Here is a 27,325-nt window from a genome sequence, read left to right on the forward strand (position 1 = left end):
ATCTCGGCTCACTACAACCTCCACCTCCCGGGTTCAAGCAATTCTCCTGCCTCAGCCTCCCAAGTAGCTGGAACTACAGGCACCCGCCACCACGCCCAGCTAATTTTGTTTTGTAATTTTTGTAGAGACGGGGTTTCACCATATTGGTCAGGCTGGTCTCGAACTCCTCACCTCAGGTGAGCTACTGCGCCCGGCCGATTTACTTCTATTCGTGAGTCTTTTTTTTAACAGCCTTATTGAGATACTGTTCATATGCTAGATGAACTATATAAAATATACACCCATTTAAAATGTACAATTCAATGAATTTTAGTATATTCACAGTTGTGAAGCCATCATTACCACAATAAATTTTAGGATATTTTCATCACTCTAGAAAGAAGCCCTGGCCGGGCGCGGTGGCTCACGCCTGTAATCCCAGCACTTTGGGAGGCCGAGGCGGGTGGATCACGAGGTCAGGAAATCGAGACCATCCTGGCTAACAAGGTGAAACCCCGTCTCTACTAAAAATACAAAAAAATTAGCCGGGCGTGTTGGCGGGCGCCTGTAGTCCCAGCTACTCGGGAGGCTGAGGCAGGAGAATGGCGTGAACCCCGGGGGCGCGGAGCCTGCAGTGAGCCGAGATTGCGCCACTGCACTCCAGCCTGGGTGGCAGCGAGACTCCGTCTCAAAAAAAAAAAAAAAAAGAAGCCCATACCCATTAGCAATCACTTCCCATATCTTCCCAAACTCCCAGTCATAGAACCACGAATCTACTTTCCGTCTGTGTAGCCTATTCTGGGCATTTCATATAAATGGAATCATGTAATATGTGGTCTTTTGTGATTGGCTTCTTTCACCTGGCATCATGTTTTCAAGGTTCATTCCTTTGGTAGCATGCATCAAGTACCTCATTCCTTTTTACTGAGAAATAATATTGCATTTTATGGATAATACCACATTTTATTTACCTAGTAATCAGTTGATAAACATGTAGTTGTTTCTACTTTTTGGCTGTTATAAGTAGTGCTGCCATGAACATTAATTACAAGTTTTTGTGTGGCTATATATTTTCATTTCTCTTGGGCATATGCCTAGGAATAAAATTGCTAGGTCGTATGGTAACTTTAGGTTTACTTTTGGAGGAACTGCCAAACTTTTCCAAGGCAGCTGTACCATGATACATTCCCACCAGTAATGTATTAGAGTTCTAATTTCTCCACATCCTAACACTTGTTATTATCTGTCTTTTTGATTATAGTCATCTGAGTAGGTGTGACATGATAGATAATGGTGGTTTTAATTTGCATATCTTCTTAGAAGAAATACTTTTTTTTAAGATCCTTTGCCCATTTTTTAGTTGGGTTATGTGTCTCGTTGAGTTCTAAGAGTTCTTATATGTATTCTACATATAAGTCCCTTGTCAGGTATATGACTTGCCAGAATTTTCTCCCAGGCTATGGTTTGCCTTTTCACTTCCTTGATAGTGTTCTTCAAAGCACTAAAGTTTTAAATTCTGCTTTCATCAATTTTTTTCTTTTGTTGCTTTTGCTTTTGGTGTCATATCTATGAAGCCATTGCCTAATCCAAGATCATGAACATAGGCTTCTCTTCCGAGAGTTTATAATTTAAGCTCTTGCATTTAGGTCTTTGATCCATTAAATTAATTTTTATATATGGCATGAGGTAGAAGACCAGCTTCATTCATTTGCATGTGGATATCCAGTTGTCTCAGTTCTATTTGTTGAAAAGACTCTTCCCACTGAATTGTCTTGGCACCGTTGTTAAAGATTAGTTGGCCATAAATACAGGGGCTTATTTCTGAACTCTGAATTCTGTTTCATTGATCTGTATGTCTGTCTTTATGCCAGTAATACACTGTCTTGATTACTGTAGCTCTGTGCTAAATGTTGAAATCAGGAAGTCTGAGTCCTATAACTTTTTCAAGATTGTTTTAGCTATTCTAGGTCTCTTGAATTTCCATATGAATTTTTAAATTTGTCAATTTCTGCAAAAAATGGCAGCTGAGATCTTGCAAGAATGGCAGTGAATCTTCAGGTCAACTTGGAGAGTATTACCATCCTAACAATATTAAATCTTCCAGTTCATGAGCGTGGAATGTCTTTCCATTTACTTAGGTCTTCTTTAATTTCTTTCAATAATGTTTTGTAGTTTTCAGATACAAGTTATGAACTTCTTAAATGTATCCATAAGTTTATTTTTTATGTAACTGTAAATGGAATTGTTTTCTTAATTTCATTTTTTGATTGCTTATTGCTAGTGTATAGAAATACAATCGATTTTTTTTTGAGACGGAGTCTTGCTCTGTTTCCCAGGCTGGAGTGCAGTGGCACGATCTCAGCTCACTGCAAGCTCCACTTCCCGAGTTCAGGCCATTCTCCTGCCTCAACCTCCCGAGCAGCTGAGACTACAGGTGCCTGCCACCACACCCGGCTAATTTTTTGTCTTTTCAGTAGAGACAGGGTTTCACCTGCTAGCCAGGGTGGTCTTGATCTCCTGACCTCGTGATCCGCCTGCCTCAGCCTCCCAAAGTGCTGGGATTACAGGTGTGAGCCACCGTGCCTGGCCTACAATCGATTTTTATATATTGATCTTGTACCCTGCAATGTTTTTAACTTATCTATTAGTTTTAGTAATTTTTTAGTGGATTCCTTATGATTTTCCTATATACAATATCATATCATCTGCAAAATGAGATAATTTTACTTCTTTTTTTCCAGTTTGAATGCCTTTAATTTTTCCTTCTTCAGTAATTGCCCTGGCTGGAATCTCCAGCACAGTGTTTAATAGAAGTGGCCAAGAGCAGACACTCTTATTTTTTATTTTAAAGGGAAAGCATTCAGTCCTTCACCATTAAGTATGATATTAGCTGTGAGGTTTTTCATAGATGTTCTTTATCAGCTTAGGGAAATTTCCATCTATTCCTAGTTTATTGAATAGATTTTAAAAATATATAATATACAATGTATATTTTATATATTGTATAAAATATATATTATATATATTTTTATATATATCATGAAAGGGTATTGGATTTTGTCAAATGCTTTTGTCTATCGGGATGATCACGAGGATTTTGTCCTTTATATGGTATATTATGTTAATTTTTTTTTTTTTTTTTTTGGTAAAGATTAAGCCCACCTTCCATTCCAGGGATAAATCCCACTGGGTCATGTTATATAATCCTTGAGTCTGTTTTCATAATAGATATTAGTCTCTATTTCTTGTGATGTCTTTGTTTTGGTATCAGGTTTATCTGGCCTCATAGAATGAGTTGGGAAGTGTTCCCCTTTCTTCTATATTTTGGAAGAGCTTCTGAAGAATTGGTATTGATTCTTGTTTAATTTAGTAGAATTTGCCAGTGAAGTCCCCTGGTCCTGGGCTTTTCTTTGTGGGTAGTGTTTAAATTACTAGTTCATTCTTTTCTCATTAGAGGTTATTTAGATTTTCTGTATCTTCTTGAGTCAGTTTTGGTAGCTTGTGAGGTTGTCCATTTCATCTCAGTTATATAATTTGTTGGCATACAGTTGTTCTTAGTCTTCCTTGTAATCCTTTTCATTTCCATTAGGTCGGTAGAGATATCTCTTCATAGATTTCTTTTTTTTATTTTTTGAGATGGAGTCTTGATCTGTCACCCAGGCTGGAGTGCAGTGGCGCGATCTCGGCTCACTGCAAGCTCCGCTTCCAGGGTTCACGCCATTCTCCTGCCTCAGCCTCTACGAGTAGCTGGGACTACAGGCGCCCGCCACCACGCCCGGCTAATTTTTTGTATTTTTGGTAGAGACGGGGTTTCGCCATGGTCTCGATCTCCTGACCTCATTATCTGCCCGCCTCGGCCTCCCAAAGTGCTGGGATTACAAGCGTGAGCCACCGCGCCCGGCCATCTCTTCATAGATTTCTAACCAGTAAATAGATCGCTACTTTAACTTTACAAAGAAATTAACTCTTCAACTTCTGGGAGGCCTTTCTAAGGATAGAAAATACAAGGAAACGTGAAAAACAAAGAACTACTGAGTTCATCATTATTATTGCTAACAATGAATAAGCAACATCAACATTAATTTTTGCCTTGCACAGAGTATTGAAACAGAGCCTTCAAAAAAATAACAATAATGAGTCTGGGCACAGTACTGGGCACGGCTCACACCTGTAATCTCAGCACTTGTGGAGGCCAAGGTGGGAGGATTGCTTGAGACCAGGAGTTCAAGACAAGCTTGGGCAACATAGCGAGACCCTGCATCCACAAAAATAAAAGTTAAAAAAATTAGCCTGGCATGGTGGTGCATGCCTGTAGTCCCAGTTTCTCAGGAGGCTGAGTTAGGAGGATTGCTTCAGCCCAGGGGTTTGAGGAGGCAGTGAGCTATGATCATACCACTGCACTCTGGCCTAGGCGACAGAGCAAGACCCTGTCTCTAAAAAATAACAGTAATAATGATGATGATGTTAGGAGTGAGGGGTGGACTTACAGTGTTTAGTACTGTCCAAAGGAATATATCTCTAGGTTTAGAAATCATTTTCCTAGCAACTTGTGGGCTTCCACTTGACCTGATTGTTCAACTTTCTATCTGAGAGTGGAGGTAACACTATCACTTGCAAAGCAAGCAGATACTCATTTTCATTGTACTGTCTCAGCATTTCTTTAGAAACTTTATTTAGGCCACATCTCATTATAGTGAATTCCAAACTACTGACCAAATTTTTGGATGGAATATTCCTCCTGCTTTTAAGTTTCCTTTTACAGTTTTCCCCTTTACAAAATGTGTCAAAATATACCTTTATTTTTTAGAATGTAAAATCTTGAATACAAGGAAATTTCAGACTGAAGAAGTATAGTCCTCAGGCAACATATAGGAGTTCTAAGCATGGAATCCCCAAGCATAGAAGAAATTATTTTCATTTGTGAAAAGGCAGAGAATAAAAGATTTCTGAGTTTAGGATGCCCACTTTGATAAGTTCATTCTCATCTTAATTCTTTACCAAAAGTCAACATTTGGGTATAATTTTTTTCATGAATATCTTTCCCATTTTTTAATAAAACATTTGGGTTCCCGTTATGGAAATTTACAATAAATCACTTTCAGAAGGCTATTTACTGCGCAACAGAAGAGATTGTTAAAATTAAGTGATATTGAACATAAAATGGAAATGTTCAATTTACTAAGCATTTAAAACCTTTTGATTATTTTAGCCAAACCATTATGTATACATCTCTTTTTGGAAAATATTCTGTATTTTGAAAAAGAAGCTATGCTGCAAAAAGAGAACAGCCCACTTTAAAATAGAGCTGCCTGCGTCCGGAACAAAAACCTTTTGGTGCCGTCGTTAAGGAAATCAGCAGTATACAGACCAAATTATTGGTTGCAAACTGTATAAACAATGGGATTTCTCAATTGGAAAAGGCAATTTAAGTCCTAGAAGTTGGCTGCCAAGGAAACCACTACTTGGAGAAAGCCTAACAAAATTTTTATGTGAACTAGCATGATACCTTGCAGTATTTTCCACTCTTTTTCTCTTTTTTTCTTTTTTTTTGAGACAGGGTCTCACTCAGTCGCTCAGGCTAGAGGGCAGTGGCACAATCACAGCTCACTGAAGCCTTGACCTCCTGGGCTCAGGTAATCAGTCCTCCCATGTCAGCCTCCTGGGTAGCGGGGACTACAGGCATGCACCACCACTCCCAGCTAGTTTTTTGTATTTTGTAGAAATGGGGTTTCACCATGTTGCCCAGGCTGGTCTTTTTCTGTGAAAGGGGGGAGAAAGGAGGAGGATAGCAAGAAACTTAGAAATGCATCTCTTGTAAGGAGGCGAGGACTAGATTATTCTCTTTAGTTCCCCCGAATTTTTTATTGTGAAATTTTTAAACCTTCCCAAAAAGTTTAAGGAAGAGTACAATCTGTATATACCCTTCATTCAGATGTACCAGTTTTTAACCTTTTGCTACATTTGCTTTCTCTCACACCCGTCCTACACCCTGTCACACATAGATCACATAGAAAGTAAGTCACAAACATAGCAGTTCATCCCTAAATACTTTAGTATGTATTTCCCAAGAAGACATTTTCTGGCTTGGCGTGTTGGCTCACGCCTGTAATCCCAGCACTTCGGGAGGCCAAGGAGGGTAGATCACTTGAGGCCAGGAGTTTGAGACCAATCTGGCCAACATGCCAAAACCCCATCTCTACTAAAAATACAAAAATTATCCAGGTATGTCAGCACAAGCCTGTAATCCCCACTGCATGGCTGAGGCACAAGAATCGCTCGAACCTGGGAGGCGGAGGTTGCAGTGAGCCCAGATCGCGCCACTGCACTCCAGCCTGGGTGACAGAGTGAGAGACTCTATCTCAAAAAAAAAAAAAAAAAAAAAAGACATTTTTTACCTAACCATAGTACTGTTATCACACCCAAGAAGTTTTTCATTGATGTAGTATTATTGAATATATAGTCTATATTCATGTTTTCCCCAATTGTTCCAATAATGGTTCTTTTTAGCCTTTTTTTTTTTTTTTTTTAAACAAAAAATCTAGGATCCAGTCAAGGTTCATTCACTTCATTTAATTGCCATAAGAGTAGCCCACCCTTCCTCTGCCTTCTTTTGACTTTGCTATCACTGATATTTTTTAAAAAACCAAGCCATCCATGGCCGGGCACAGTGGCTCATGTCTGTAACCCCAGCACTTTGGGAGGCCAAGGCAGGTGGATTGCTTGAGCCTAGGAGTTCGAGACCAGCCTGGACAACATGATGAAACCCTGTCTGTATAAAAAATAGCTGGGCATGATGGCGTGCGCCTAGAGTCCCAGCTACTCAGGAAACTGAGGTGGGAGAATGGCTTGAGCCCTCCCTGCAGTGAACTGAGATCAGGCCACTGCACTCCAGCCTGGGCAACAGAGCCAAAACCGGTCTCAAAAAAAAAAAAAAAAAAAGACCAGGCCAGTTTTCTTGTAGAATGTTTCATAGTCCAGACTTACCTGATTTTTCCTTATGGTTGTCTTCTGGTTTAACACATTTGACAGGAAAACTAATAAAGCAAATGTAGCTTTTGTATTTCATCACATCCAAAGGCACATAATATCAATTGGTCCAACTATTAACGATGCTCAGTTCAGTCACTGAGTATTGATAAGGTGATTACACCATATTTTTCCATTGCAAAGGTATCTTTTTTCTTTGTTATTTAGGAAAAATAGTGGGGTTGGCAAGTGACATTGGTGCAAAAAATGGGGAGAAGGAGGTGATACTTTGAGACAATGTGGATCTCATTGTTAAACATTAAACAGCCTTTCTTCTAATGGTTTTATCATCCATGATCTTTGCCTGACTCAACTGGTGGCAACAAAATGGTGATTGCCTAATTTTGCCCTTTCGTCTACTTGTACTAGCTGGCTTTCTTCCATTAAAAAAAGAGCTTCCCTCCTTTTACTTCTTTTTTTTTTTTTAAGTATTACTGTGGACTCTGAGATAGTCTTTTTATTCAATATACTATAGTCCATTATCATTATTCTTTTTGATGTTCACCTTTTCCCAAAGTTGACTAATGAAAACTGCTTTAGGCCAGCTTCACTATAATCTTGACATATGTCCATCATTCTTTGAGCAATTCCCACCTTACACGTTTTTGCCCTAACTTGGAATCAACCATTTCTCCAGAGTCCTGATTCCTTTTAGGAGGAGAAACCAAGATCTGGACAGTATGTTCATTGCTTCTACTTCAGTGGGCAAGCTAGGTAATAATATATATTCTTTATGAGTTTATACAGATGCCTCCTGTTACAATCCAGTACCACGGACTTCTTCCATTCCATTTCCTCTTCCTTGTTTTTATCTCCCTCTACTACCTTGACAACTCTGGTTCCCACCATCAGTATATGTACTCACTTGCTCTGTACTAGAGCATAGCAGTCCCCAACCTTTTTGGCATCAGGAACTAGTTTCGTGAAGACAATTTTGCCATGGACCTGGGGTAGGGGAGGGAGGATGGTTTCAAGATGAAACTGTTCCACCTCAGATCATCAGGCATTTGTTAGATTCTCATAAGGAACGCACAACCTAGATCTCTTGCATCCACAACTGCCCACCTCTTGCTACATACGTGTCCTGTGGTACACACAAATAGTCTTGGAATTACACCAGTACCACTACGAACAACACGTCTCAGTTTGAGATTTCTTTGCACTTCCTTTTGTCCTTAGTATATATCTCAGTAAGGGTATATAGACAGAATACTATATTCAGAAGTTAATTTTTTTTATTTTCTGTGTGATTATCAATTTGATACACAGCTAGGTTCATTTGTTTTTGTTTGACTTCAGTTTTGAGGTGTACTTCTGTTTCCAGAATTGGTTCCTTCTGGTGGGTTCTTGGTCTCACTGACTTCAAGAATGAAGCCGCGGACCCTCGCAGTGAGTGTTAAGTTCTTAAAGATGGTGTGTCCGGAGTTTGTTCCTTCAGATGTTCAGATGTGTCCAGAGTTTCTCCCTTCCAGTGGGTTCGTGGTCTCGCTGACTTCAGGAATGAAGCCGCAGACCCTTGTGGTTAGTGTTACAGCTCGTAAAGGTAGTGCGGACCCAAAGAGTGAGCAGCCGCAAGATTTACTGTGAAGAGCGAAAGAACAAAGTTTCCACAGCATGGAAGGGGACCTGAGCAGGTTGCTGCTGCTGGCTTGGGTGGCCAGCTTTTATTCCCTTATTTGGCCACACCCACATCCCACTGATTGGTCTATTTTACAGAGCGCTGATTGGTCTGTTTTTTACAGAGCGCTGATTGGTGTGTTTTTACAGAGTGCTGATTGGTACATTTACAATCCTCTAGCTAGACAGAAAAGTTCTCCAAGTCCCCACCTGACCCAGGAAGTCCAGCTGGCTTCACTTCTCACTTCTTTTTCTGTTTTAAAGTTTAACTTTGTGAAAAACATTTATGTCCTTCAAATGTCAAAACTATATATGAAAAGATATCCCAGGAAGTCTCCTATCTCTTTCCCTTTCATCCACATCTGGTAGGTAACTATTTTCGTGATTTTCTGGTTTTTTCTTCTTTTTCTTTTTTGCAAAAAAATCGATATTTGCATATGACAGAACACAAACTTTTTCTGTAAATAACCAGATAGTAAATATTTTGGTTATCTATCACCCTCAACTCTGCCATTGTGGCATAAAGGCCACATAGACAATTTGCAAACAAATGAGCGTGGCCGTGTTCCAATAAAACGTTATTTGCAAAGACAGGTTGGGGGCCAGATTTGGTCTGCAGGAGTTGTTTGCTGGCTGTAAGATGTAGATGCAAACATTCTTATACAAAAGCATGTATATAGTGTACTGTCAAAAAAAAAAAAAAAACTCAGTGATATTTGTTAAAGCATAGTAAGGCAAACTCTTTTCAAGACCATTGTGATAGGTAGAGGGGCCATGGCAATGGGATTTTGCAGTGGAGTAAAGAGACTGTGTTCAACTCCAAACACAGCATGGGCAAATGGGAATTTGCAGCCAGGGAGCAGGGTGGAGGGTCAGTGGATGGAAAATTTCTAAGAGGAAACATTAGGGATCGGGGGGTTCTGGCTAAACCAGCCTAACACATTTCCTAGTGAAGATATGCCAGGGTAATCTGACATCACCAGGGGGATGGTGGAGGATGAAGAACCTGACCAGATATGGAGGTGATCAGATAGCAAGGGTTGGAGGGTTCTTGCTGAACTGAATTAGCAAGATTCTTTGCTAAAACCTGATTTTACAGGTACCTGTACACATGGGCCTAGGAGAAGGTTCAGGAGTCTAAGTCTTTGCCATATATTATTATCTTTTTCTTTTTTTGAGACAGAGTCTCGCTCTGTCACCCAGGCTGGAGTGCAGTGGCGTGATCTCGGCTCACTGCAAGCTCCACCTCCCGGGTTCACGCCATTCTCCTGCCTCAGCCTCCTGAGTAGCTGGGACTACAGGCGCCCGCCACCACGCCCGGCTAATTTTTTGCATTTTTAGTAGAGACAGAGTTTCACCATGTTAGCCAGGATGATCTTGATCTCCTGACCTTGTGATCCGCCTGCCTCAGCCTGCCAAAGTGCTGGGATTACAGGTGTCAGCCACCGCGCCCGGCCTTTTGCCATATATTATTTTGCAACTTGCTTTTGTTTACCTAACAAATATATCCTGGAAATTACTTCCTCTTCCTCTTAGTTCCTCAAGAGCATCACCCCTCCCCCAACAGTTTTTGATTTTTTTTTTTTTTTTTAGAGGCAGGGTCTCACTTTGTTGCCCTGGCTGGAATGCAGTGGTGTGATCATAGCTCACTGCAACCTCGAACTCCTGGGCTCAGTTCTCCCACCTCAGCCTCCCAAGTAGCTAGGACCACAGTTACCTGGCTAATTTTTTTTTTTTTTTTTTAAGAGATTGGGTCTCCCTGTGTTGCCCAGGGGGGTCTTGAACTCCTGGCCTCAAGCTGTCGTCCCGCCTCAACCTCCCAAAGTACTGGGATTACAGGTGTGAGCCACCACACTGAGCCCTTCCTCTCTTTTTATGGCTAAAGAGTATTCCATTATATAGATATATCATAGTTTATGTAACTAGGACCCTATAAATGAACATTTAGGCTGTTGTCAACATTTTACTAACATAAATAATACTGCAGTTAATAGTCTTATGCTTATGCTTATGATTTTTTATATGTGCAACCTATTCTCTTACTATAGTATAAAGATTCAAATAAATAAAAACCTGTTAAACTAAGATAATAGCATTTTACTTTAAAGTGACATTTTTAACTATAAAAGTAATACTCTTTATCAAATTTAGAAAAACAATCCTGAATGTATGGAGCTAAAACTGAAAGTATTGCATTATAGTCCTCCACTCCCACCCTAGCCACATGTACTCCTCTCCCCCAAATTGTTAACAGTTAAACACAGGTGCTTCAGACCTTTCTTTTGTTGCAATTGGTGGTCGTTTGATTTTGTCATCCCGTACTTAACATGTAAGTATATCCTCAGGCTAACTTATTTTTCAAAAATGTGATCATGCTACACATAATATATTATGACTTGATCTTTTTATTTTATGTGGTTTTTAAATATCTATCGAGTTACCTCATTCTTTTTTCTTTTTTTAAAAAAACTCTCAGCTAATTTTCCCAAGTCAACCTTATTCTTTTTTTGACTGATAGTTTATAATATGAATGTACCATAATTAGCTATTTCTCTATTGATATTTAGACTTCAGTTTTTCAGTATTGTAGACAACTACAGTTAATATCCTGGGACACGCCTTTGCATATGTACTAGTTTTTCTATAGAATAGATTCCAGAAGGTGAAATGGTTAAGTCACTTTCATTGATTTTCACTTGTGCAATGTCTTCTTCACACCCTTCCCATTACCCAGTATTAGCAGTATTTTTAATATTTGCCAATCTGATGGATAAAAGAAGGATGGTACCTCATTGTTTTAATTAGTATTTTTCTGTTTGCTACTGAGATTGTTCAGGTTTTTTGGCCACTAATTTCTTTTTTTTTTAATGGAGCTTTTATTTACAAGTATACTCATATCTGAACTTTTGCTGCCCAAACTCTGGGATTAAATAGATTTGGGTAAATGTTTTGAAGAATCCTTACTGTATGTAATCTTACTACTCTCCTTTCAAAATCAAATTGATTCACATAAAAAAATGTATCCTTCATTTCCTAACTTGCCATCCAAACTCTGGCTCTCCAAAATCAGGAACTCAAAAAATTCAGATCGATGGGGATACTTACATTCTCATATGAATCTTTGTTATATCTACACAGATTCTCTCTTCTTGCGTATTATCTTTTTATCTTGTTTTTATGTAGTTTTATAAAATAAAAAGTTGTACATTTTTATGTAGAATATCTGTTGATATTTTCCTCTGTAAATTCTAGGATTTTGCTTTACTTAGGTTGTCTTTTCCCACCTAAAATTTTTTAAACTCTATTTCCTTCTATCCATATAGAGTTATTTTTAGACACACTAGAATTTTTAAGTACATGAAATGTGTGCATAATCAATTTTGTCAACATGTTTTTAGTAATTCATACTTTGTCATTAATTTTAAATATCTCCTTTATCATATATCAAATTCTTATATATACAAGGGTCTGTACCAGCATCTGTTCCTGCAACAGTGCCATATTGTTTTAATGACTATTTCAATTTCTAGATGGGAAAATTCCTGTTCTTTTTCATACATTTATTTATGATTGCTTAATTATTCTTCCAGGTACATTTTATTTTATTTTTATCCACCCTCTGCCCCAAGTACATTTTAGAAAAAAACACAACTGACTTGTTCATTTATGCTTCTTCCAGCAATGCATGAGAATGTGTGTAGGTCTGGAAAAGACTGGCTAGGGGTCTGGAGCCAAGGTTAAGACTTGAATAAACCTAGAACAATTAAAGATAAATTATCTGTCCCCTAACGTGGGAGAAATCCAATAGGTTTGTAACACTTTCGAGTGTTACCTAAGTGTTTAGTGAGCTCTTAACTCATTTACCTTTTTCTCGGTTTAACCCCCTCCACTTCACCTTTTTAAACCCCTTTCACAGTCATTTCCTGTAATTTCTTATCATGTAACCCATGTACATCCTCTTCCCCCTTCCTGGCATTTCTGTCCATCCCCATAGGCCCCATGGCCCAGTTTTCTTACCGGGAAATCTGATTTGTTCCTAAAGACTCAGTTCAGATATTACCTTTTCTGGGAGGTTTTTGTTCATGCTAATGGTAAGAAGTAAGAATGTTGTTCTAATCTTTGTGCATTATTTATTCCTATATTATTACCATTATCAAACTTTGAGCTGAATCAGGACACATGATACATGCCGTAAATGTTTGTTGAAAAAGAATAAAATATTTCTGCTTTCAGGGAGCTCACCAAAGAATAAGAAGAAAAGCTTAGGATAGGAGAAAAATACATATGAAAGCACACTCTGTGTGTGTGTGTGTGTGTGTGTGTGTGTGTGTGTGTGTGTGTGTGTAAGTCACTAACAGCAGAGCTCTTATATAATCTCTCCCCCCCCACCCCACAAACTGATGAAGCTTTTAATTGTATTGCTTGCCCTATAAGCCTTAGATAATATGCTTATACTCAAATTTCAACAATCATTTTGACCCAGGAAGGCATTCGAGATGTGGTAGAGGCAAAGGCACAGAGGCACAGAGATAGGACCAAATGGATCATTATCATGGGAGTTTCAGAGTGAAAGATTAGGGGAGTAGTCACTTCTGTAGTGTGGAGTTGAGTTGTAAATGAACAGGTATTCTGAATCTTTCCTTTCTTTTTTTCTTAGTATTGGATGAACGAATATACCTCATCCATTGGAATTGGAGTTTTTCATTCAGGAATTGAAGTCTATGGCAGAGGTATGTGTACACACAGTCTAAATATACTCTCTGAAGATTTTGTACTTTAAGAGTTGCAAAATCATAACTATAGGTCTTTTTTTTTAACCACTTCCATATGTTATTACAGAAAGTAGAAGAAAATCTCCCCATATTCATTTATACTGCGTTTTGGAAAAATGCCCAAAGTAGAATGTATTTGGGGAGAAAGTACTCAAAATACAAGAGTATACATTCATTTCATTCACTTTATTCTAAATACTATGTTTTAAAAATTATTTTCCTTTTGTGATTGTCATAAAATGACAGTTTGTTCTGTTCTCATATATATTGGAGCTCCTAAGAAACCTTGCACTTTGAAAATAGCATGATAAAAACAATAATTTTGGTTGGAAACGTTGGTGCTAGAAAGTGTCAGACTTGAAATACCGGTTTCCTGAGGGAATTTCAGTAATAAATTTGGTTTGTAGACCTATGCGTCTTATAGAATCTCTAAGTTTTTGAAGTCGAAAAACATTGCTGAGCGAATCCTGCCGTGATTACGTCTAATCATGCCCTTTGTCATTAACTCAGCCCTTTTCATTCTCCTTATCACCCTTTATTAGGATAAATATGTCAGGAGTCACTCAAACCAAGCAGCTGTGTTTTCAACAGTTTTTTTCCGCTATTCTAATTCCTACTCTTGATGCAAGATAATCTACCCCGATCAAGTTGTAACTAATAGTAATGGTCTGCCTAAGACAGATCACATTGCTGATTTCATTCAATGTATCATTTTGAATCATAAACTAACCCTATAGCAGAAATGCCTTTGTTCGCTTCAGCTAGGCAGTCTTTGTGACCTCTTAAGAATATATTATTACAGTCTACTCAGGGTTACCCCTGAACACTACACACCAGTTTTAACCAACATAAAGAAAAGACTCATTTACTTAAATGTGTCAGTATGGTGGTTATACTCTTTTTTATATTCCATTTTACCTGCTTCCAGGTGCGGTTTAGCATATTAAATGTTGGCTATAAAAATCTGCCATTTAAGCTCTATTTTACTTGAAAGTCTGCATCTACCAAATAATCCCAGGAAATACTGACGGGCTCTTGCTGAAAGTTTCATGCTTAGGAGTATTGCTGTGGGTGGGATCATAGTCTGTGGGGTTACTCTTTTGGTTGATTTGGCTTTTGCCAAATTTGCATGTGTATTTCTTGAATTTGTGTGATGTGTTACCGTTTTTAAAATGCCATCAGGTTGTGAACCACATGATCATGGTGGGTTAGGTTAAGGGCAGGTGGCATCTTCTCCATTTTTCAGCTGAAGAAACTGAGGCCCAAACTTGCTGGAAGTCATAATGCTAATAATTAACTAAAACTTGAACCCAAATGTTCTTGTATGCTAGTCCATGGCTCTATTATCTGCCTAATCATTGCTCCCCTTCATAAAATGATTTAGTAATAATTAGAAACATGTTTCAAAACATGTTCATGTAAATTTAGTAAAGCTAGAATCAAATATTAATATATTCCTGAAAATTAGTGATTGCTTTTTAAATAAAAGAATGGGTCTGTGACTTTCCTTACTATAATTGAGAAAGTTAAGAATCCAAGTATAATCTTACCCTTTCCAACCTGATAATCTACAATATTTTGTAAAATTTTGTCACTAAAAAACTTTAAAAATTATATTTCAAAATAGCCACTTTATTTCTCAAACTACATCGTTGCTTTTTTTGGACAGGTCTGAATTAAAAGTAAATTTAGTATCTACCTGTTCTTTCCTGTGCTTTGTTCTAAGACCTTTTAAGGTGTATTTTTAAAGTGATGAAGTTGATTTAAGCATGGTTTGGAATTCTTTAAATTTGTCTAGTAAGACTTAGCCACTAAAATATCTAAGTGAAATAACAGAAAATTACAGGAATTTTTTATCTAAAATTATTCTCCATTTTGTTCTCCAGAGTTTGTATCTGATGTACATTTTGTATTGGATGTACAGTCAAAAAATAGTTTATCTTAGCTAAAAGACTTGCTGTGGAGATTGGATGGGAGGGTGGATGGGTATGTGTGTTAATTTGGCAGTTTATTTTTTTCTTAAATGAAGAGAATTGAGTAGTGTTTTAGGTTTGGTAATGTTCCACCCTACTCAAAGGTAAACCAGTAGTCTTTATCCCAGAAACCATGAAACTCACTGTTACTAGACAGTTTCTCCAGTAAGATATGTGTTTGAAATTAGATCACTTTAATTTAGAAAGTGGCAAGACACTGAACTGACCACCTACCTAGATTGGCATGATATAGACATGCAGAGATCTGTATTTACCTTTGTGTGTTAGTCACTCTCTTTCTGCCATTATAAGAAAGGGAAATATGGCAGTCAAGAATATCTTTGAGTGTCTTCTGTTATTTGAGTTTCGGGTCTTTTGTGTCAATTGTTTATACGAGTAATAGCTAAGTGAGATATTTGTGAAAGCATTTTATAAACTGAAAAATATTTAGATGGTGTCACTGTTATCCTCAATTATTAAAGCTAATTCAGCATTCTGGTTAAATTTTATGTGATACATACTAAAAATCATGAGTTTTCTCTTTTCAGAATTTGCTTATGGTGGCCATCCTTACCCCTTTTCTGGAATATTTGAAATTTCCCCAGGAAATGCTTCTGAACTAGGAGAAACATTTAAATTTAAGTAAGTAGGGAGGATAATTTTTATTACACTGTCTTAGGTGCCATAGTTTCTTTTCAGGTATACAGAATTCACTCTGTAAATCAAAACATACCCAAGAAGTTAAAAATGTCTCTTTGTTTTAATTGCTGACATTTTATATAACTCAGGTTTGCCTCAGGAAACTCATTTCTTTTCCTTTTTTTTTTTTTTTTTTTTTTTTTGAGCTGGAGTCTCACTCTGTCTCCCAGCCTGGAGAGAAGTGGCGTGATCTCAGCTCAGCTCACTGCAGCGTCCGCCTTCTAGGTTCAAGTGATTCTCCTGCCTCAGGCTCCCAAGTAGCTGGGATTACAGGCGTGCACCACGACGCCCGGCTAATTTTTGTGTTTTTAGTAGAGACGGAGTTTCGCCATGTTGGCCAGGCTAGTCTTGAACTCCTGACCTCAGGTGATCCACCTGCCTCGGCCTCCCAAAGTGCTGGGATTACAGGCATGAGCCACGGCGCCCAGCCCAGAAAACTCCTTTCTAATGATTTCTTCCCCCTCAATCTCCTGTTTGAAAGGAGAAAAAGTTTTATTGTGACCTACCTAGCAAATTAAAAATGTCTTTATTGTCCCAATGAAAGGGACACTTTATACGTTTGAAATAATTAAACAGTTGATTAGCGTAGAATCCATTGTTAAGGTACGTGTATTACATGTAATGATAAACCTAAAATATATGGATGTAAGTGTTCACTGGAGTCTTATGAGTAATAAAAAGTAGAATATACATTTTTTTTATTTATACTTTAAGTTCTAGGGTACATGTGCACAACGTGCAGGTTTGTTACATAGGTATCCATGTGTCATGTTGGTTTGCAGCACCCATCATCTCATCATTTACATTAGGTATTTCTCCTAATGCTATCCCTCCCCCAGGCCCCCTACCCCATGACAGGCCCCGGTGTGTGATGTTCCCTGCCCTGTGTCCAAGTGTTGTCATTGTTCAGTTCACACCTATGAGTGAGAACATACGGTGTTTGGTTTTCTGTCCTTGTGATAGTTTGCTGAGAATGAGAATATAAATGTTAATAATCAAATTTTCATTCCTTAATTGAGGTTTGTATTTAAAGTGATATTTAGGGCCGGGTGCAGTGGCTCACGCCTATAATCCCAGCACTTTGGGAGGCCAAGGCAGGCGGATCACCTGAGGTCAGGAGTTCGAGATCAGCCTGGGCAACATGGTGAAACCCCATCTCTACTAAAAATACAAAATTAGGCGGGCATGGTGGCACATGCCTGTAATCCCAGCTACTTGGGAGGCTGGGGCAGGAGAATCGCTTGAACCTGGGAGGTGGAGGATGCGGTGAGCTGAGGTCGCGCCATTGCACTCCAGCCTGGGCAACAAGAGTAAATCTCCGTCTCACCAAAAAAAAAAAAAAAAAAAAGGGATATTTAGAATGTGAGTTTCAAGGAGCTTTAAACTTCTGGGCCTGTAACAGATGGCTTGCCAAGTGAAAAATAGACAGTGAAATGAGGTTCCAACATTAAACTTCAGTAGAGAGCTACACATTAAGCCCTCTACTGAGTTCATAGTTCTCTTAGCCTATCACTGAATTGAAAGATTTCCGCACATAAGTGCTATGATACCATCCTGAATCCACTGCTTTGGGCTCTCTTTTGGCAAGACTACTTGATAAAAGGATTTTCTAAGTATTTTCAGGTTTCTTGGATGCCTAACTTTTATCTGACTAAAATTCCACTTTCTCTTGGATAATGTCTGTCGCCTTTCCAAGGTAGTAGTTTGGAGTCCTTTTTATTTGTGTTTGTTTGTTTAGAGATGGAGTCTTGCTCTGTCACCCTGGCTGGAGTGCAGTGGTACAATCTTGGCTCACTGCAACCTCCGCCTCCTGCGTTCAAGCGATTCTGCCGCCTCAGCCTCCCGAGTAGCTGGGATTACAGGCACTTGCCATCATGCCCGACTAATTTTTGTATTTTTGTAGAGACGGGGTTTCATCATGTTTCCCAGGCTGGTCTCGAACTCCTGACCTCAGGTGATCTGCCCACCTTGGCCTCCCAAAGTGCTGGGATTACAGGCGTGAGCCACCACACCCGGCCAGGGTCCTTCTTTTTAAAAAATGTTTAGTCAGGTTTGACGGTTTGTCTCATTGCAGCACAGTGACAGATAACTTAAAAGTTTGTTTCTAGGTGAGATTATGGCCAGCCCTTTAATGGCAAGTGAAATTATGCAGGAATATTTGCAGCATGGATCTGGTTCTCTAATAATACAACTGCTAATACAATAGTTGTGAAAATAACTGTAATATTACATGTTACATAAGGACATATATTTCATAAAGAAAATGACTTGTGCTTTTGTAGTATTCATAGGTAATATACTTAAGAGTTTATTGCAGAAAAGTAGAAACTAAAATAGGACTTTTAAAGTATCTTGTTTCACTTTTAGTCTTGTTACAGTAACCCTGATTTGTTATGTCAATCATAATATTCCTGGAAATAAGCAAGTATTTAAACATGCTTTTTATAAATATTTGACACAACTATGTCCTTATTTTTCTTTCTCTTTTTTTTCTTTTTGTTCTTTAAGAGAAGCTGTTGTTTTAGGGAGCACGGACTTCCTAGAAGATGATATAGAAAAAATTGTAGAAGAACTGGGAAAAGAATACAAAGGCAATGCTTATCATTTAATGCATAAAAACTGCAATCATTTTTCTTCAGCTTTATCAGAGGTAAACTAAATTTTATCCTAAAAGTTCTTCAAATAAATATTTGCTATCCCACTATACTTGATATCCCACTATATTCTATCTTGATTCATTTCTTTTCTGATTTTTTGTGTTGTATGAAATATGGTATTGTATTTCAATCTTGTATGAATGACCTTTCCAGAGTTGGTAACTTGAGAGTCCGCACGGTTTTAAATGGTAATTCTATTCATTACTTTGCAGTAGGTAGAGAGTAAGTACAAATAATGGTCCCTTCTTACGCTATTTTATTATAACCTGAAACTTTCACTTTAAAAAAGTAAATGCCTAGACACTTCTGCTTCTTAGCCACTAAGGTTTCTCCTTTGCTGAATTTTTTTTTCTGGCTCTTATTAATAAGTAATTCGTGTCTTCCATCTTGAAATTTTCTTCTGCTAACATAACACATAGGCACTTAATTGCCTTCTCAATTCTTGAATCCCAAGCAGAAGATCAAAACTAGGTCAAAATTAAAGAACCATAAAAAGAAAATGGAGGAAAGAAATTAAAAAGATTATAAAATAAGATCTAGAGAATTGGCACTTGAAACAGCTTCCCAGCTTTCTGATTCTTAGCAGATGGTTGCGGTGGCAGCATCTAGGTATTACAGAAATTGTGAAGGGTGTAAAGGAGAAAACGAGCTGCTATTTCAGTGACCTCCTCTGCAGAAGTGCTCAGTTCCTTGGCCCTTTTTACTTCCCTCATGGCTTCTACAATACAGTTTTCAAACAACTCTTACAGACTGTTACCGTGCTACTCAAAGTGTGTTTCATGGACCAGCAGCATCAGCATCTCCTAGAAATTTGTGAGATATGTATTATCTCTGCCCCACCAGAGATATACTGAATGCAAATCTTCATTTTAACAAGATCCCCAGATGACTCATACAAACGTAAAAGTTCAAGAAACACCTCTAGTCTAGCGGATGCATCAGTACCATAGAAGTGACCTAGTCAATTTTCAGGCAAGGGGGAAGGTAGTTCTGAGCTTTCTTGACCGCAGACATTACATTTGTATGGAATGCTTTCAAAGATCTATTGAGTGCTAAAATTGGTGGAGAAATAGACAGCATCCTAATCCACTCTTATTTTTCAGACAAGGAAACAGACCCCAATTGGGAAAATGACTTATCAAAGATTGTCATGGAGAATTCAGACTAGACCTGACTTCTTACTCCAGTGCTTATTATATTTTATCATTACTTCCTCTGGTTCTAATTTATTCTGTCCTTCAAAAACATTAAGAACGTTATTGAGCATCTATACCACCACATCAGCCCTGGTCTAACCCCAAAACCATGTCCCATTTGGGGCCCAAAGAGCAATTCTGGATGTCCCTGGAGCCATCTTTGTAGGCCACAGTTTTTATGCTTTTCCCCATATGAGTGCTGAATTGTTCTTTTTTTTTTTTGAGATGGAGTTTTGCTCTTTGTTGCCCAGGCTGGAGTGCAGTGGCACCATCTCGGCTCACCACAACCTCTGCCTCCCAGGTTCAAGCGATTCTCCTGCCTCAGCCTCCCGAGTAGCTGGGACTATAGGCATGCGCCACCACGCCCGGCTAATTTTGTATTTTTAGTAGAGGCGGGGTTTCTCCATGTTGGTCAGGCTGGTCTCGAACTCCCGACCTCAAGTGATCCACCTGCCTCAGCCTCCCAAAGTGCTGGGATTACAGGCGTGAGCCACGGCGCCTGGCCTAGTGCTGAATTGTTAAGCTGGGAGACCCAGAAGTTAAGTGACTTGACCCAAGGTTACCTAGCCTGTTAGTGGCAGTGCTGGAACTAGAATTCTGGATAGTGAGAGATAAGGAGCTATTTTAATAAAATATGGTATATATTTCATTAAATGGAAATATCAGCTCTTGCCTCTTGTGAAATGTAAAAGCTACCTTTGGAATTTGAAATGATAGATGCAACTCCCATATAACGAGGACAAGCAAATTGATATTAGGCACGCTAATGAAAAGTAAAACTGGTATGCTTTTCTATCTTTGACAACATAATGTGGAGATGTACGTCGTATAACCAGTTGCAAATAGGCAAAATCATCACTATGTTAATAATTGATTGTTGATATATGTACTTTTCTGTTAATATTGTTCTTAAAAATTCTAAGAATTATCATTTAACACCATAATGTTATCAGTTCCGATGCTTCCTCTACAGCAGGGATTAGCAAACTACTATAGCTTGACCTTTGAACCAACACCAGTGTGTCATCTGTCCTTGTACAGCCTGCAGGCTGAAATGGTTTTTACATTCTTTCTAAGGATTGAAAAAAGCCAAAAGAGTACTATATGGTGACATGTATAAATTATGTAAAGTTCAAACTTCAGTATTCATAAAGTTTTTTTTTTTAACCAGAACATTTATTGCATTACTAATCGTTGAAATTCTTCAGATGAACTGGATGCTGCAGCAGCTGCCCTCTTGGGTTTAGGTGTTGTTCCTTCACGGAATCTGTGCCTGAATCTGCAGTCTACAATTTTTAGGTGCCTCATTCGACCAGTCCCCAGTCCCGGTGGTATTTTGTCTTTTAGCCTTGGCACTGCAGTTATACTTTCTCTTGCGCTTGGCGGGGTAGCCACATTTGCCACAGGTCAACTTCTGAAGGTGGTAGGCCTTAGAGCCACAGCAGTGGCACATGTGCATCTTATTGCGATGCTTTCCAAACGATGTTGCCGCCTTCGTCACCTTGCTTCTGCGGCTAAGACCAGAGAGATTCATTAAGTTTTATTAGAACATAGCCATGCTTATTTACCTGTTTCCTGACTGCTTTCCAGCTGCAGTGGCAGAGTTGAGTAGTTGCAGCAAACATTTATGGCCTATAAAGCCCAAAATATTTATTGTTTGACCTTTAACAGAAAAAGTTTGCCAGCCTCTACTCTGCAAGATAGGTCCCTTCGAATTGGGTGCTAATTGGCTTAAACATTGAGGAAACGTTACCTTACGAAACAAGTCCAGAATAAGGCAGGCTCCATTCCAATGTGGTCATTGGAATTCATTTCACTAAGCTGCCATCCTTGGGATGTTGGCCCTACCAGCAGGCCAGCTCCCTTTATGGTTTTCAGATAGAGGTAACAATTTTAGCACAACAACCAGAGGAAGACTATGTCTCTCTCCCTTTGGAAACAGTGAAACTCTTTCTGGAACTCCCTTTTCCCTGCCCTTCCAAAAGCAGCCATGTTTTACAGCCAGAATTGTGTCAGATGCCTAATTGTGAACCAGTCACTAGCAAAAGGACTGGCATTACCATTACTAAATGCCACTCGTCTAATCTAAATGTCTTTTTAAAATTAATATTTTCGGCCAGGCATGGTGGCTCACACCTGTAATCCCAGCACTTTCGGAGGCTGAGGTGGGGGGATCACAAGGTCAAGAGATCAAGACCATCTTGGCCAACATGTTGAAACCTTGTCTCTAACTAAAAATAAAAAAAATTAGCTGAGCATGGTGGCAGGCACCTGTAATCCCAGCTACTCAGGAGGCTGAGGCAGGAGAATCACTTGAACCCAGGAGGCAGAGGTTGCAGTGAACAGAGATGGTGCTGTTGCACTCCATCCTGGGCAACAAGAGCAAAACTCCGTCTCAAAAAAATAAGTAAAATTAATATTTTCAGTAGAAAATTCAAAACATATAAAAGTAGAATAATATAACGAGCCCCTATATAACTGTCACTTAGATACCACTCCAGCCCCAAATTGTTTTGAAACAAATCCCAGATTTCATTTAGAGACAGGGTCTTGCTGTTGCCCAGGCTGGGGTGCAGTGGTGTGATCATAGTTCATTGCAGCTTGGAACTCAGGCACAAGTGATTCTCCTGCCTCAGCCTCCCAGGTAGCTGGAGCTACAGGCACATGCCACTATGTACAGCTTTTGTATTTTTTGTGAAGATGGAGTTGCATTATATTGCCCAGGCTGGTCTGGAACTCCTGGACTCAAGCAGTCCTCCCACCTCAGCCTCCCAAAATCCTGATTACCTGCATGAGCCATTGCACCTGGCCTAATTTCAATTATAAATATTTCACTCTGTATCTCTAAAAGATAAAGATTATTTTTAACATAACCACATTATGTCATCACTCCTAAAATTAACTCCAAAAATTATGTTATCATTCCACAAATTAACATTATTTCTTAATATTATCCAAATACACAACGTTCAGATTTCCCCAATTGTCATAATTTTTTAACAGTTAGTTTGAATCCAAATCTAAACAAAAGTTCATACAGCTGGTCACCCTGAGATACATTCCTCATAGAAAAGGCAAGATAGCTGGGCACAGTGGCTCACGCCTGTAATCCCAGCACTTTGGGAGGCTGAGGCGGGTAGGTTGCTTGAGCACGCAAGTTCAAGACCAGCTTGGGCAACATGGCAAAACCCCATCTACAAAAAATACAAAAATTAGTCAGGCATGGTGGTGTGTGCCTGTAGTTCCAGTTGCTTGGGAGGCTGAGGTGGGAGGATGGCTTAAGCCCAGGAGGCAGAGGTTGCAGTGAACCAAGATGGTACCACTGCACTCCAGCCTGGGTGATAGGGCAAGATAGATGCTTTTTTTTCCCCCTTGTTTTCAAAAAACAAGTTGGTTCCTGTACAGAAGAGTTAACTAACATCATAGGCCTAAAACTGCTGTCCTTAGAAAGGCCTGCCTGCAGGATTGGCCCTGAGCTGGCATCTACGAGCTTGGACTTCTGTAAGGTTCTCATCATTCCTAGAACTGAGAAGAGTGGCTCCCTTTGCCTAACCTGTTTGTACAACTTATTTGGTTTATGCTAAAAACCTGCTTTCCCTCTGGGACTCTGGGATTTTGGCAGAGGACGCCTGCATGACCAGCCCCCAATAAAAGTCTCAGGTACTGAGTTTGTAATGAAATTCCCTGGTAGACATTCCACATATGTTGTCACAGACCATTGCTGGGGGGATTAGGGGGGACTAGGCGTGCACATCCTACCTGACTCTACTAGGAGAGGATCCTTGAAGCCTGTGCTTGCTTTCCTCTGGACTTCGCCCCACGCATATTTTCCTTTTGCTGATTTTGTTTTGTGTCTTTTTGTCGTAGTAAGTCATAGTCATGAGGATGCTATGCTGATTCCTGAGTCCTAGCAAATCACCAAAACGGGGCGGTTGTGGAGACCTTTGACTCACAGAAATATGACGAAAGGACTGGCGAGGCACAGTGGCTCACGCCTGTAATCCCAGCACTTTGGGAGGTTGAGGCGGGCGGATCACTTGAGGTCAGGAGTTTGAGACCAGCCTGGCCAACTTGGTGAAACCCCATCTCTACCAAAAATATAAAAAATTAGCCTGGTGTGGTGGCACACACCTGTAATCCCAGCTACTCAGGAGGCGGAGGTTTCAGTGAGCCGAGATCGTGCCACTGCACTCCAGCCTGGGTGACAGAGGGAGCCTCTGTCTCAAAAAGGACTGAGAAAAGAAAGGATGAAATGGGTGGACGTATGGTAAACCTCTGATGTCTGGATGGCTGTGGAGTTATCCATGATATGAAACAGCAGCTGAGCTGTTGCCTGTTATGAAAGGTAAAAGTTACCTGTCGAATTTCAGATGATAGATCCAACTCCAGGAGAACTGACTCACTAGATCACCTGGCTACTTTTGGCCATGCTGGTTACAGTGAGGAGAAAAAAGAAGTGTAGCCCAGGTAATACCTTCAGTTTTTGTTCTCTCCTCCCGGAAGAAAGAAAAAAGGCCCAAAAATTCCCAAAGATGAGCTTTGGTTGGGCCAAAAATGTTAAATGTTTATGGCACTGTTTCCTCACAAGTAGGAGGAAAAAAGATTGAATCAGTTCTCAGGGCTGGAGCAAAGTAAAAAAGGGCAGGGGACATCCTTCAGTTGTTAGTCTGTCTGCATGCCCTCAACCCCATTCCAGATAGGGTCTCCTCCGCAACTGTAATATTAAACCTTTTGCTAAATTTACTGCAAGGGGTTGAATACATCTGCAGTGAGGAAGGTGCCGGGCCGGGGTGGGGCAGCGGGTGGGGGGTGGTTAATGGCCTTGTATTTTGCAGTTATCACATCTATGGGTATATGATAGAAGTTGACGTAAAATGTTTTATGCTTGTAATGTCGCAGATGCTAGAGAAATTAGCTCAATAAGGCAATGCTGCAAAGAAAAAGTTAGTGGGACACAACTTCCTTGCTTTTTGCTGCTGTAGGATAGATGGAAATTTAAATCCTTTGTTGAAAGCAAAATATGTCTCACAGCTGATGATATTTACTATGATTTTTGCCCATTGGAGCCTCTGGAAAAAGGAAGACACACACTTTTAAACGTTTTTAAAGCAGTTTTTAATTGCAAGTGAGCTCATATAAAATCAGATGTCTGACCCTAGAGGCTGGTGATTTTCTAGCCTGAGGTGCATAATTTTGAGTGGGTCTTAGAAAGCACTTAGGAAAGCTTTGCTTTTTGCTTGGCCTTGGAAACATGACTGGCCCTTCAGCATCTCAGCTTTACCGCTGCCAAAGAAGTCTCTGGCATGTTTTGGAATCCTGAATTCGTAGATCCTAATTGCTTGGACTTGACACTTGAGCTAAAACTTGACATTGTCTCCTACACACTATTTCAGTCTTAGCACAAGCTGTGTTAAACTGAAAGAGATACAGGCTCAGGGAACAAGACTTCTCCTTGGGGATCAAGGCAGATTTAGGATACCCCTCTGTGGGGCTCTTCACTATAAAAACATGGATGTTGACGGAACTACGTGGATTATCACAGGTGTCCATGGGAACCGGCTTCTCTGGTGGGACCATATGAAGTCGAACTGCTGATCTGTTCTGTATTTCTCATACAGGGACTGATTACATTCCTAACTTGTGATTATTGACAAAAGCTACATATTGAGGGGAAAGCATATCACTAGGACTGTGACCCCTGTGCCTACCCATCTCACTCTCCACCTCTCTCGGGAAAGTTTCACTGTGTTTACTTGGGACTTCTGGACTAGCTGCCGTTTGCAACAGTGGACTTAACAGTTTGCTGCTACTCTGCTACCTTTCTACTGGTGCACACACCTTAGTAAGGCAGTTTGACTACTAAATGCACCTGTCTCCAGAAATGGAATGATGCTATAGGCCACTTACTAAATGAATGATCAGGAGGAAAGCAGTGAGTGGCTCTCTGAAACCATTTTGAAGTATTTTGAAAATTCAGGACTTAATTCTGACCAGTTCTGAAAATGGCATGTCTTTCTGGTTACGTTATGTAAAAATATTTTCCAGCCGGGTGCGGTGGCTCGTGCCTGTAATCCCAACACTTTAGGAGGCTCAGGCAGGCGGATCACGAGGTCAAGAGATCGAGACCATCCTGGCCCAACATCGTGAAACCCCATCTCTACTAAAAATACAAAAATTAGCCAGGCGTGGTGGTGCAGGCCTGTAGTCCCAGCTACTCGGGAGGCTGAGGCAGGAGAATTCCTTGAACACAGGAGGGGGAGGATGCAGGGAGCCGAGATTGTGCCACTGCACCCCAGCCTAGCAACAGAGCGAGACTCTGTCTCAAAAAAAAAAAAAAATTCTGTGAAAACTTTTGTCCCTCTTTAATATATCCCTTCCAGACAAAAGGTCTGGATGAGAGTAGAGGACAATTTTTTAAATGTGAAGCTATGACTGCTAAATGGAACATACTGATTTTGTAACAACAAAAAACAAACCTTGGCACCTAGGGAATCTCAAAGGAGGCAAAGACTGATCATCTTTGTTTTTCAAAGATGCCTTTCCCCTCTTCCTAAAGAAAAACTTCCATGCTACCTTTTTAAGATGCCGCAAGCACTTTGAATTCAAACAGCCTGCTGAGCCTGTGCTCAAACCTATGAGAGCAGGGAGTGACCTCAGCTCCTGCACTTCCCACACGGAACACCTCCAGATGTCATCCACAGTCGTGAGGCTGATAACCTGATGTCATGGACCAACATGGAACTGACTGTCTTCAGGTAGTCCTTCTGAAACAAAAACTCAAACTAAGTTTTCAGGCTGGAGTGGAAACCTGTTTTCCTCTAAACTTTACCCCATGCACCTTTTCGCTTGCCAATTTTGTTTCATATCCTTTCGCTGTGATAAGTCATACCTGTGAATACAGCTATATGCTATGTCCTATGAGTCCTCTAAAATCATCAAATCTGGAGGTGGAAAAACTGGGTCTTGGGCATCCCTGACACAGTTCCCTAGTATTCTCTAAGTGGATTTTTTCTCCCCGCAAAATGTTTTGAAAATTTAGCATCGTGAATATCTCCTCCCCAGATTTAAAAGTATTTTATGTTTCAGATCAGTGTAATGACTGTTTTTGTCCCATCTTTGATGCATGGGAGCCTCTTCAAGTTGGCTCATAAGTCTTTTGATTTGTCCCTAATAATCTTCTACAGCCTTCTGTTATCTGGTATGACAAGATATTCCAGGCTCATCTACATATTTTCTACCTCAGAACTGTTTCCTTCTAATAGCAAATATTTAGAAACTTTAATCTGGGCATTAAGGTTGCTCACGACTACTGAATTGATCATTGTTTTTAGCTCCTCACCCCCCCCCCCCCCCAGTAGATGAAACTAGGACTTTTTTACAGGTTCATAGTGACGTTCCTACTACAC

The 27,325-nt window shown here is 39.7% G+C and overlaps 1 protein-coding gene and 1 pseudogene across 2 annotated transcripts in view; one reads left to right on the top strand and one right to left on the bottom strand.

The window, feature by feature from the left end:
* Positions 1 to 27,325, top strand: part of DESI2 (desumoylating isopeptidase 2) — a 57,441-nt gene that overhangs the window by 21,417 nt on the left and 8,699 nt on the right. For both annotated transcript variants that reach the window (XM_032136590.2, XM_058430535.1), the window contains exons 2-4: positions 13,280 to 13,352; positions 15,916 to 16,009; positions 18,575 to 18,716. In XM_032136590.2, the coding sequence (XP_031992481.1) occupies positions 13,280 to 13,352; positions 15,916 to 16,009; positions 18,575 to 18,716 (309 nt within the window). The remainder of the gene's footprint in view (positions 1 to 13,279; positions 13,353 to 15,915; positions 16,010 to 18,574; positions 18,717 to 27,325) is intronic.
* On the bottom strand, positions 21,096 to 21,488 carry LOC116457399 (large ribosomal subunit protein eL37-like; annotated as a pseudogene).

Source organism: Hylobates moloch, unplaced genomic scaffold (genome assembly GCF_009828535.3).
Source record: "Hylobates moloch isolate HMO894 unplaced genomic scaffold, HMol_V3 SCAFFOLD_18, whole genome shotgun sequence".
Taxonomy (NCBI): Eukaryota; Metazoa; Chordata; class Mammalia; order Primates; family Hylobatidae; genus Hylobates; species Hylobates moloch.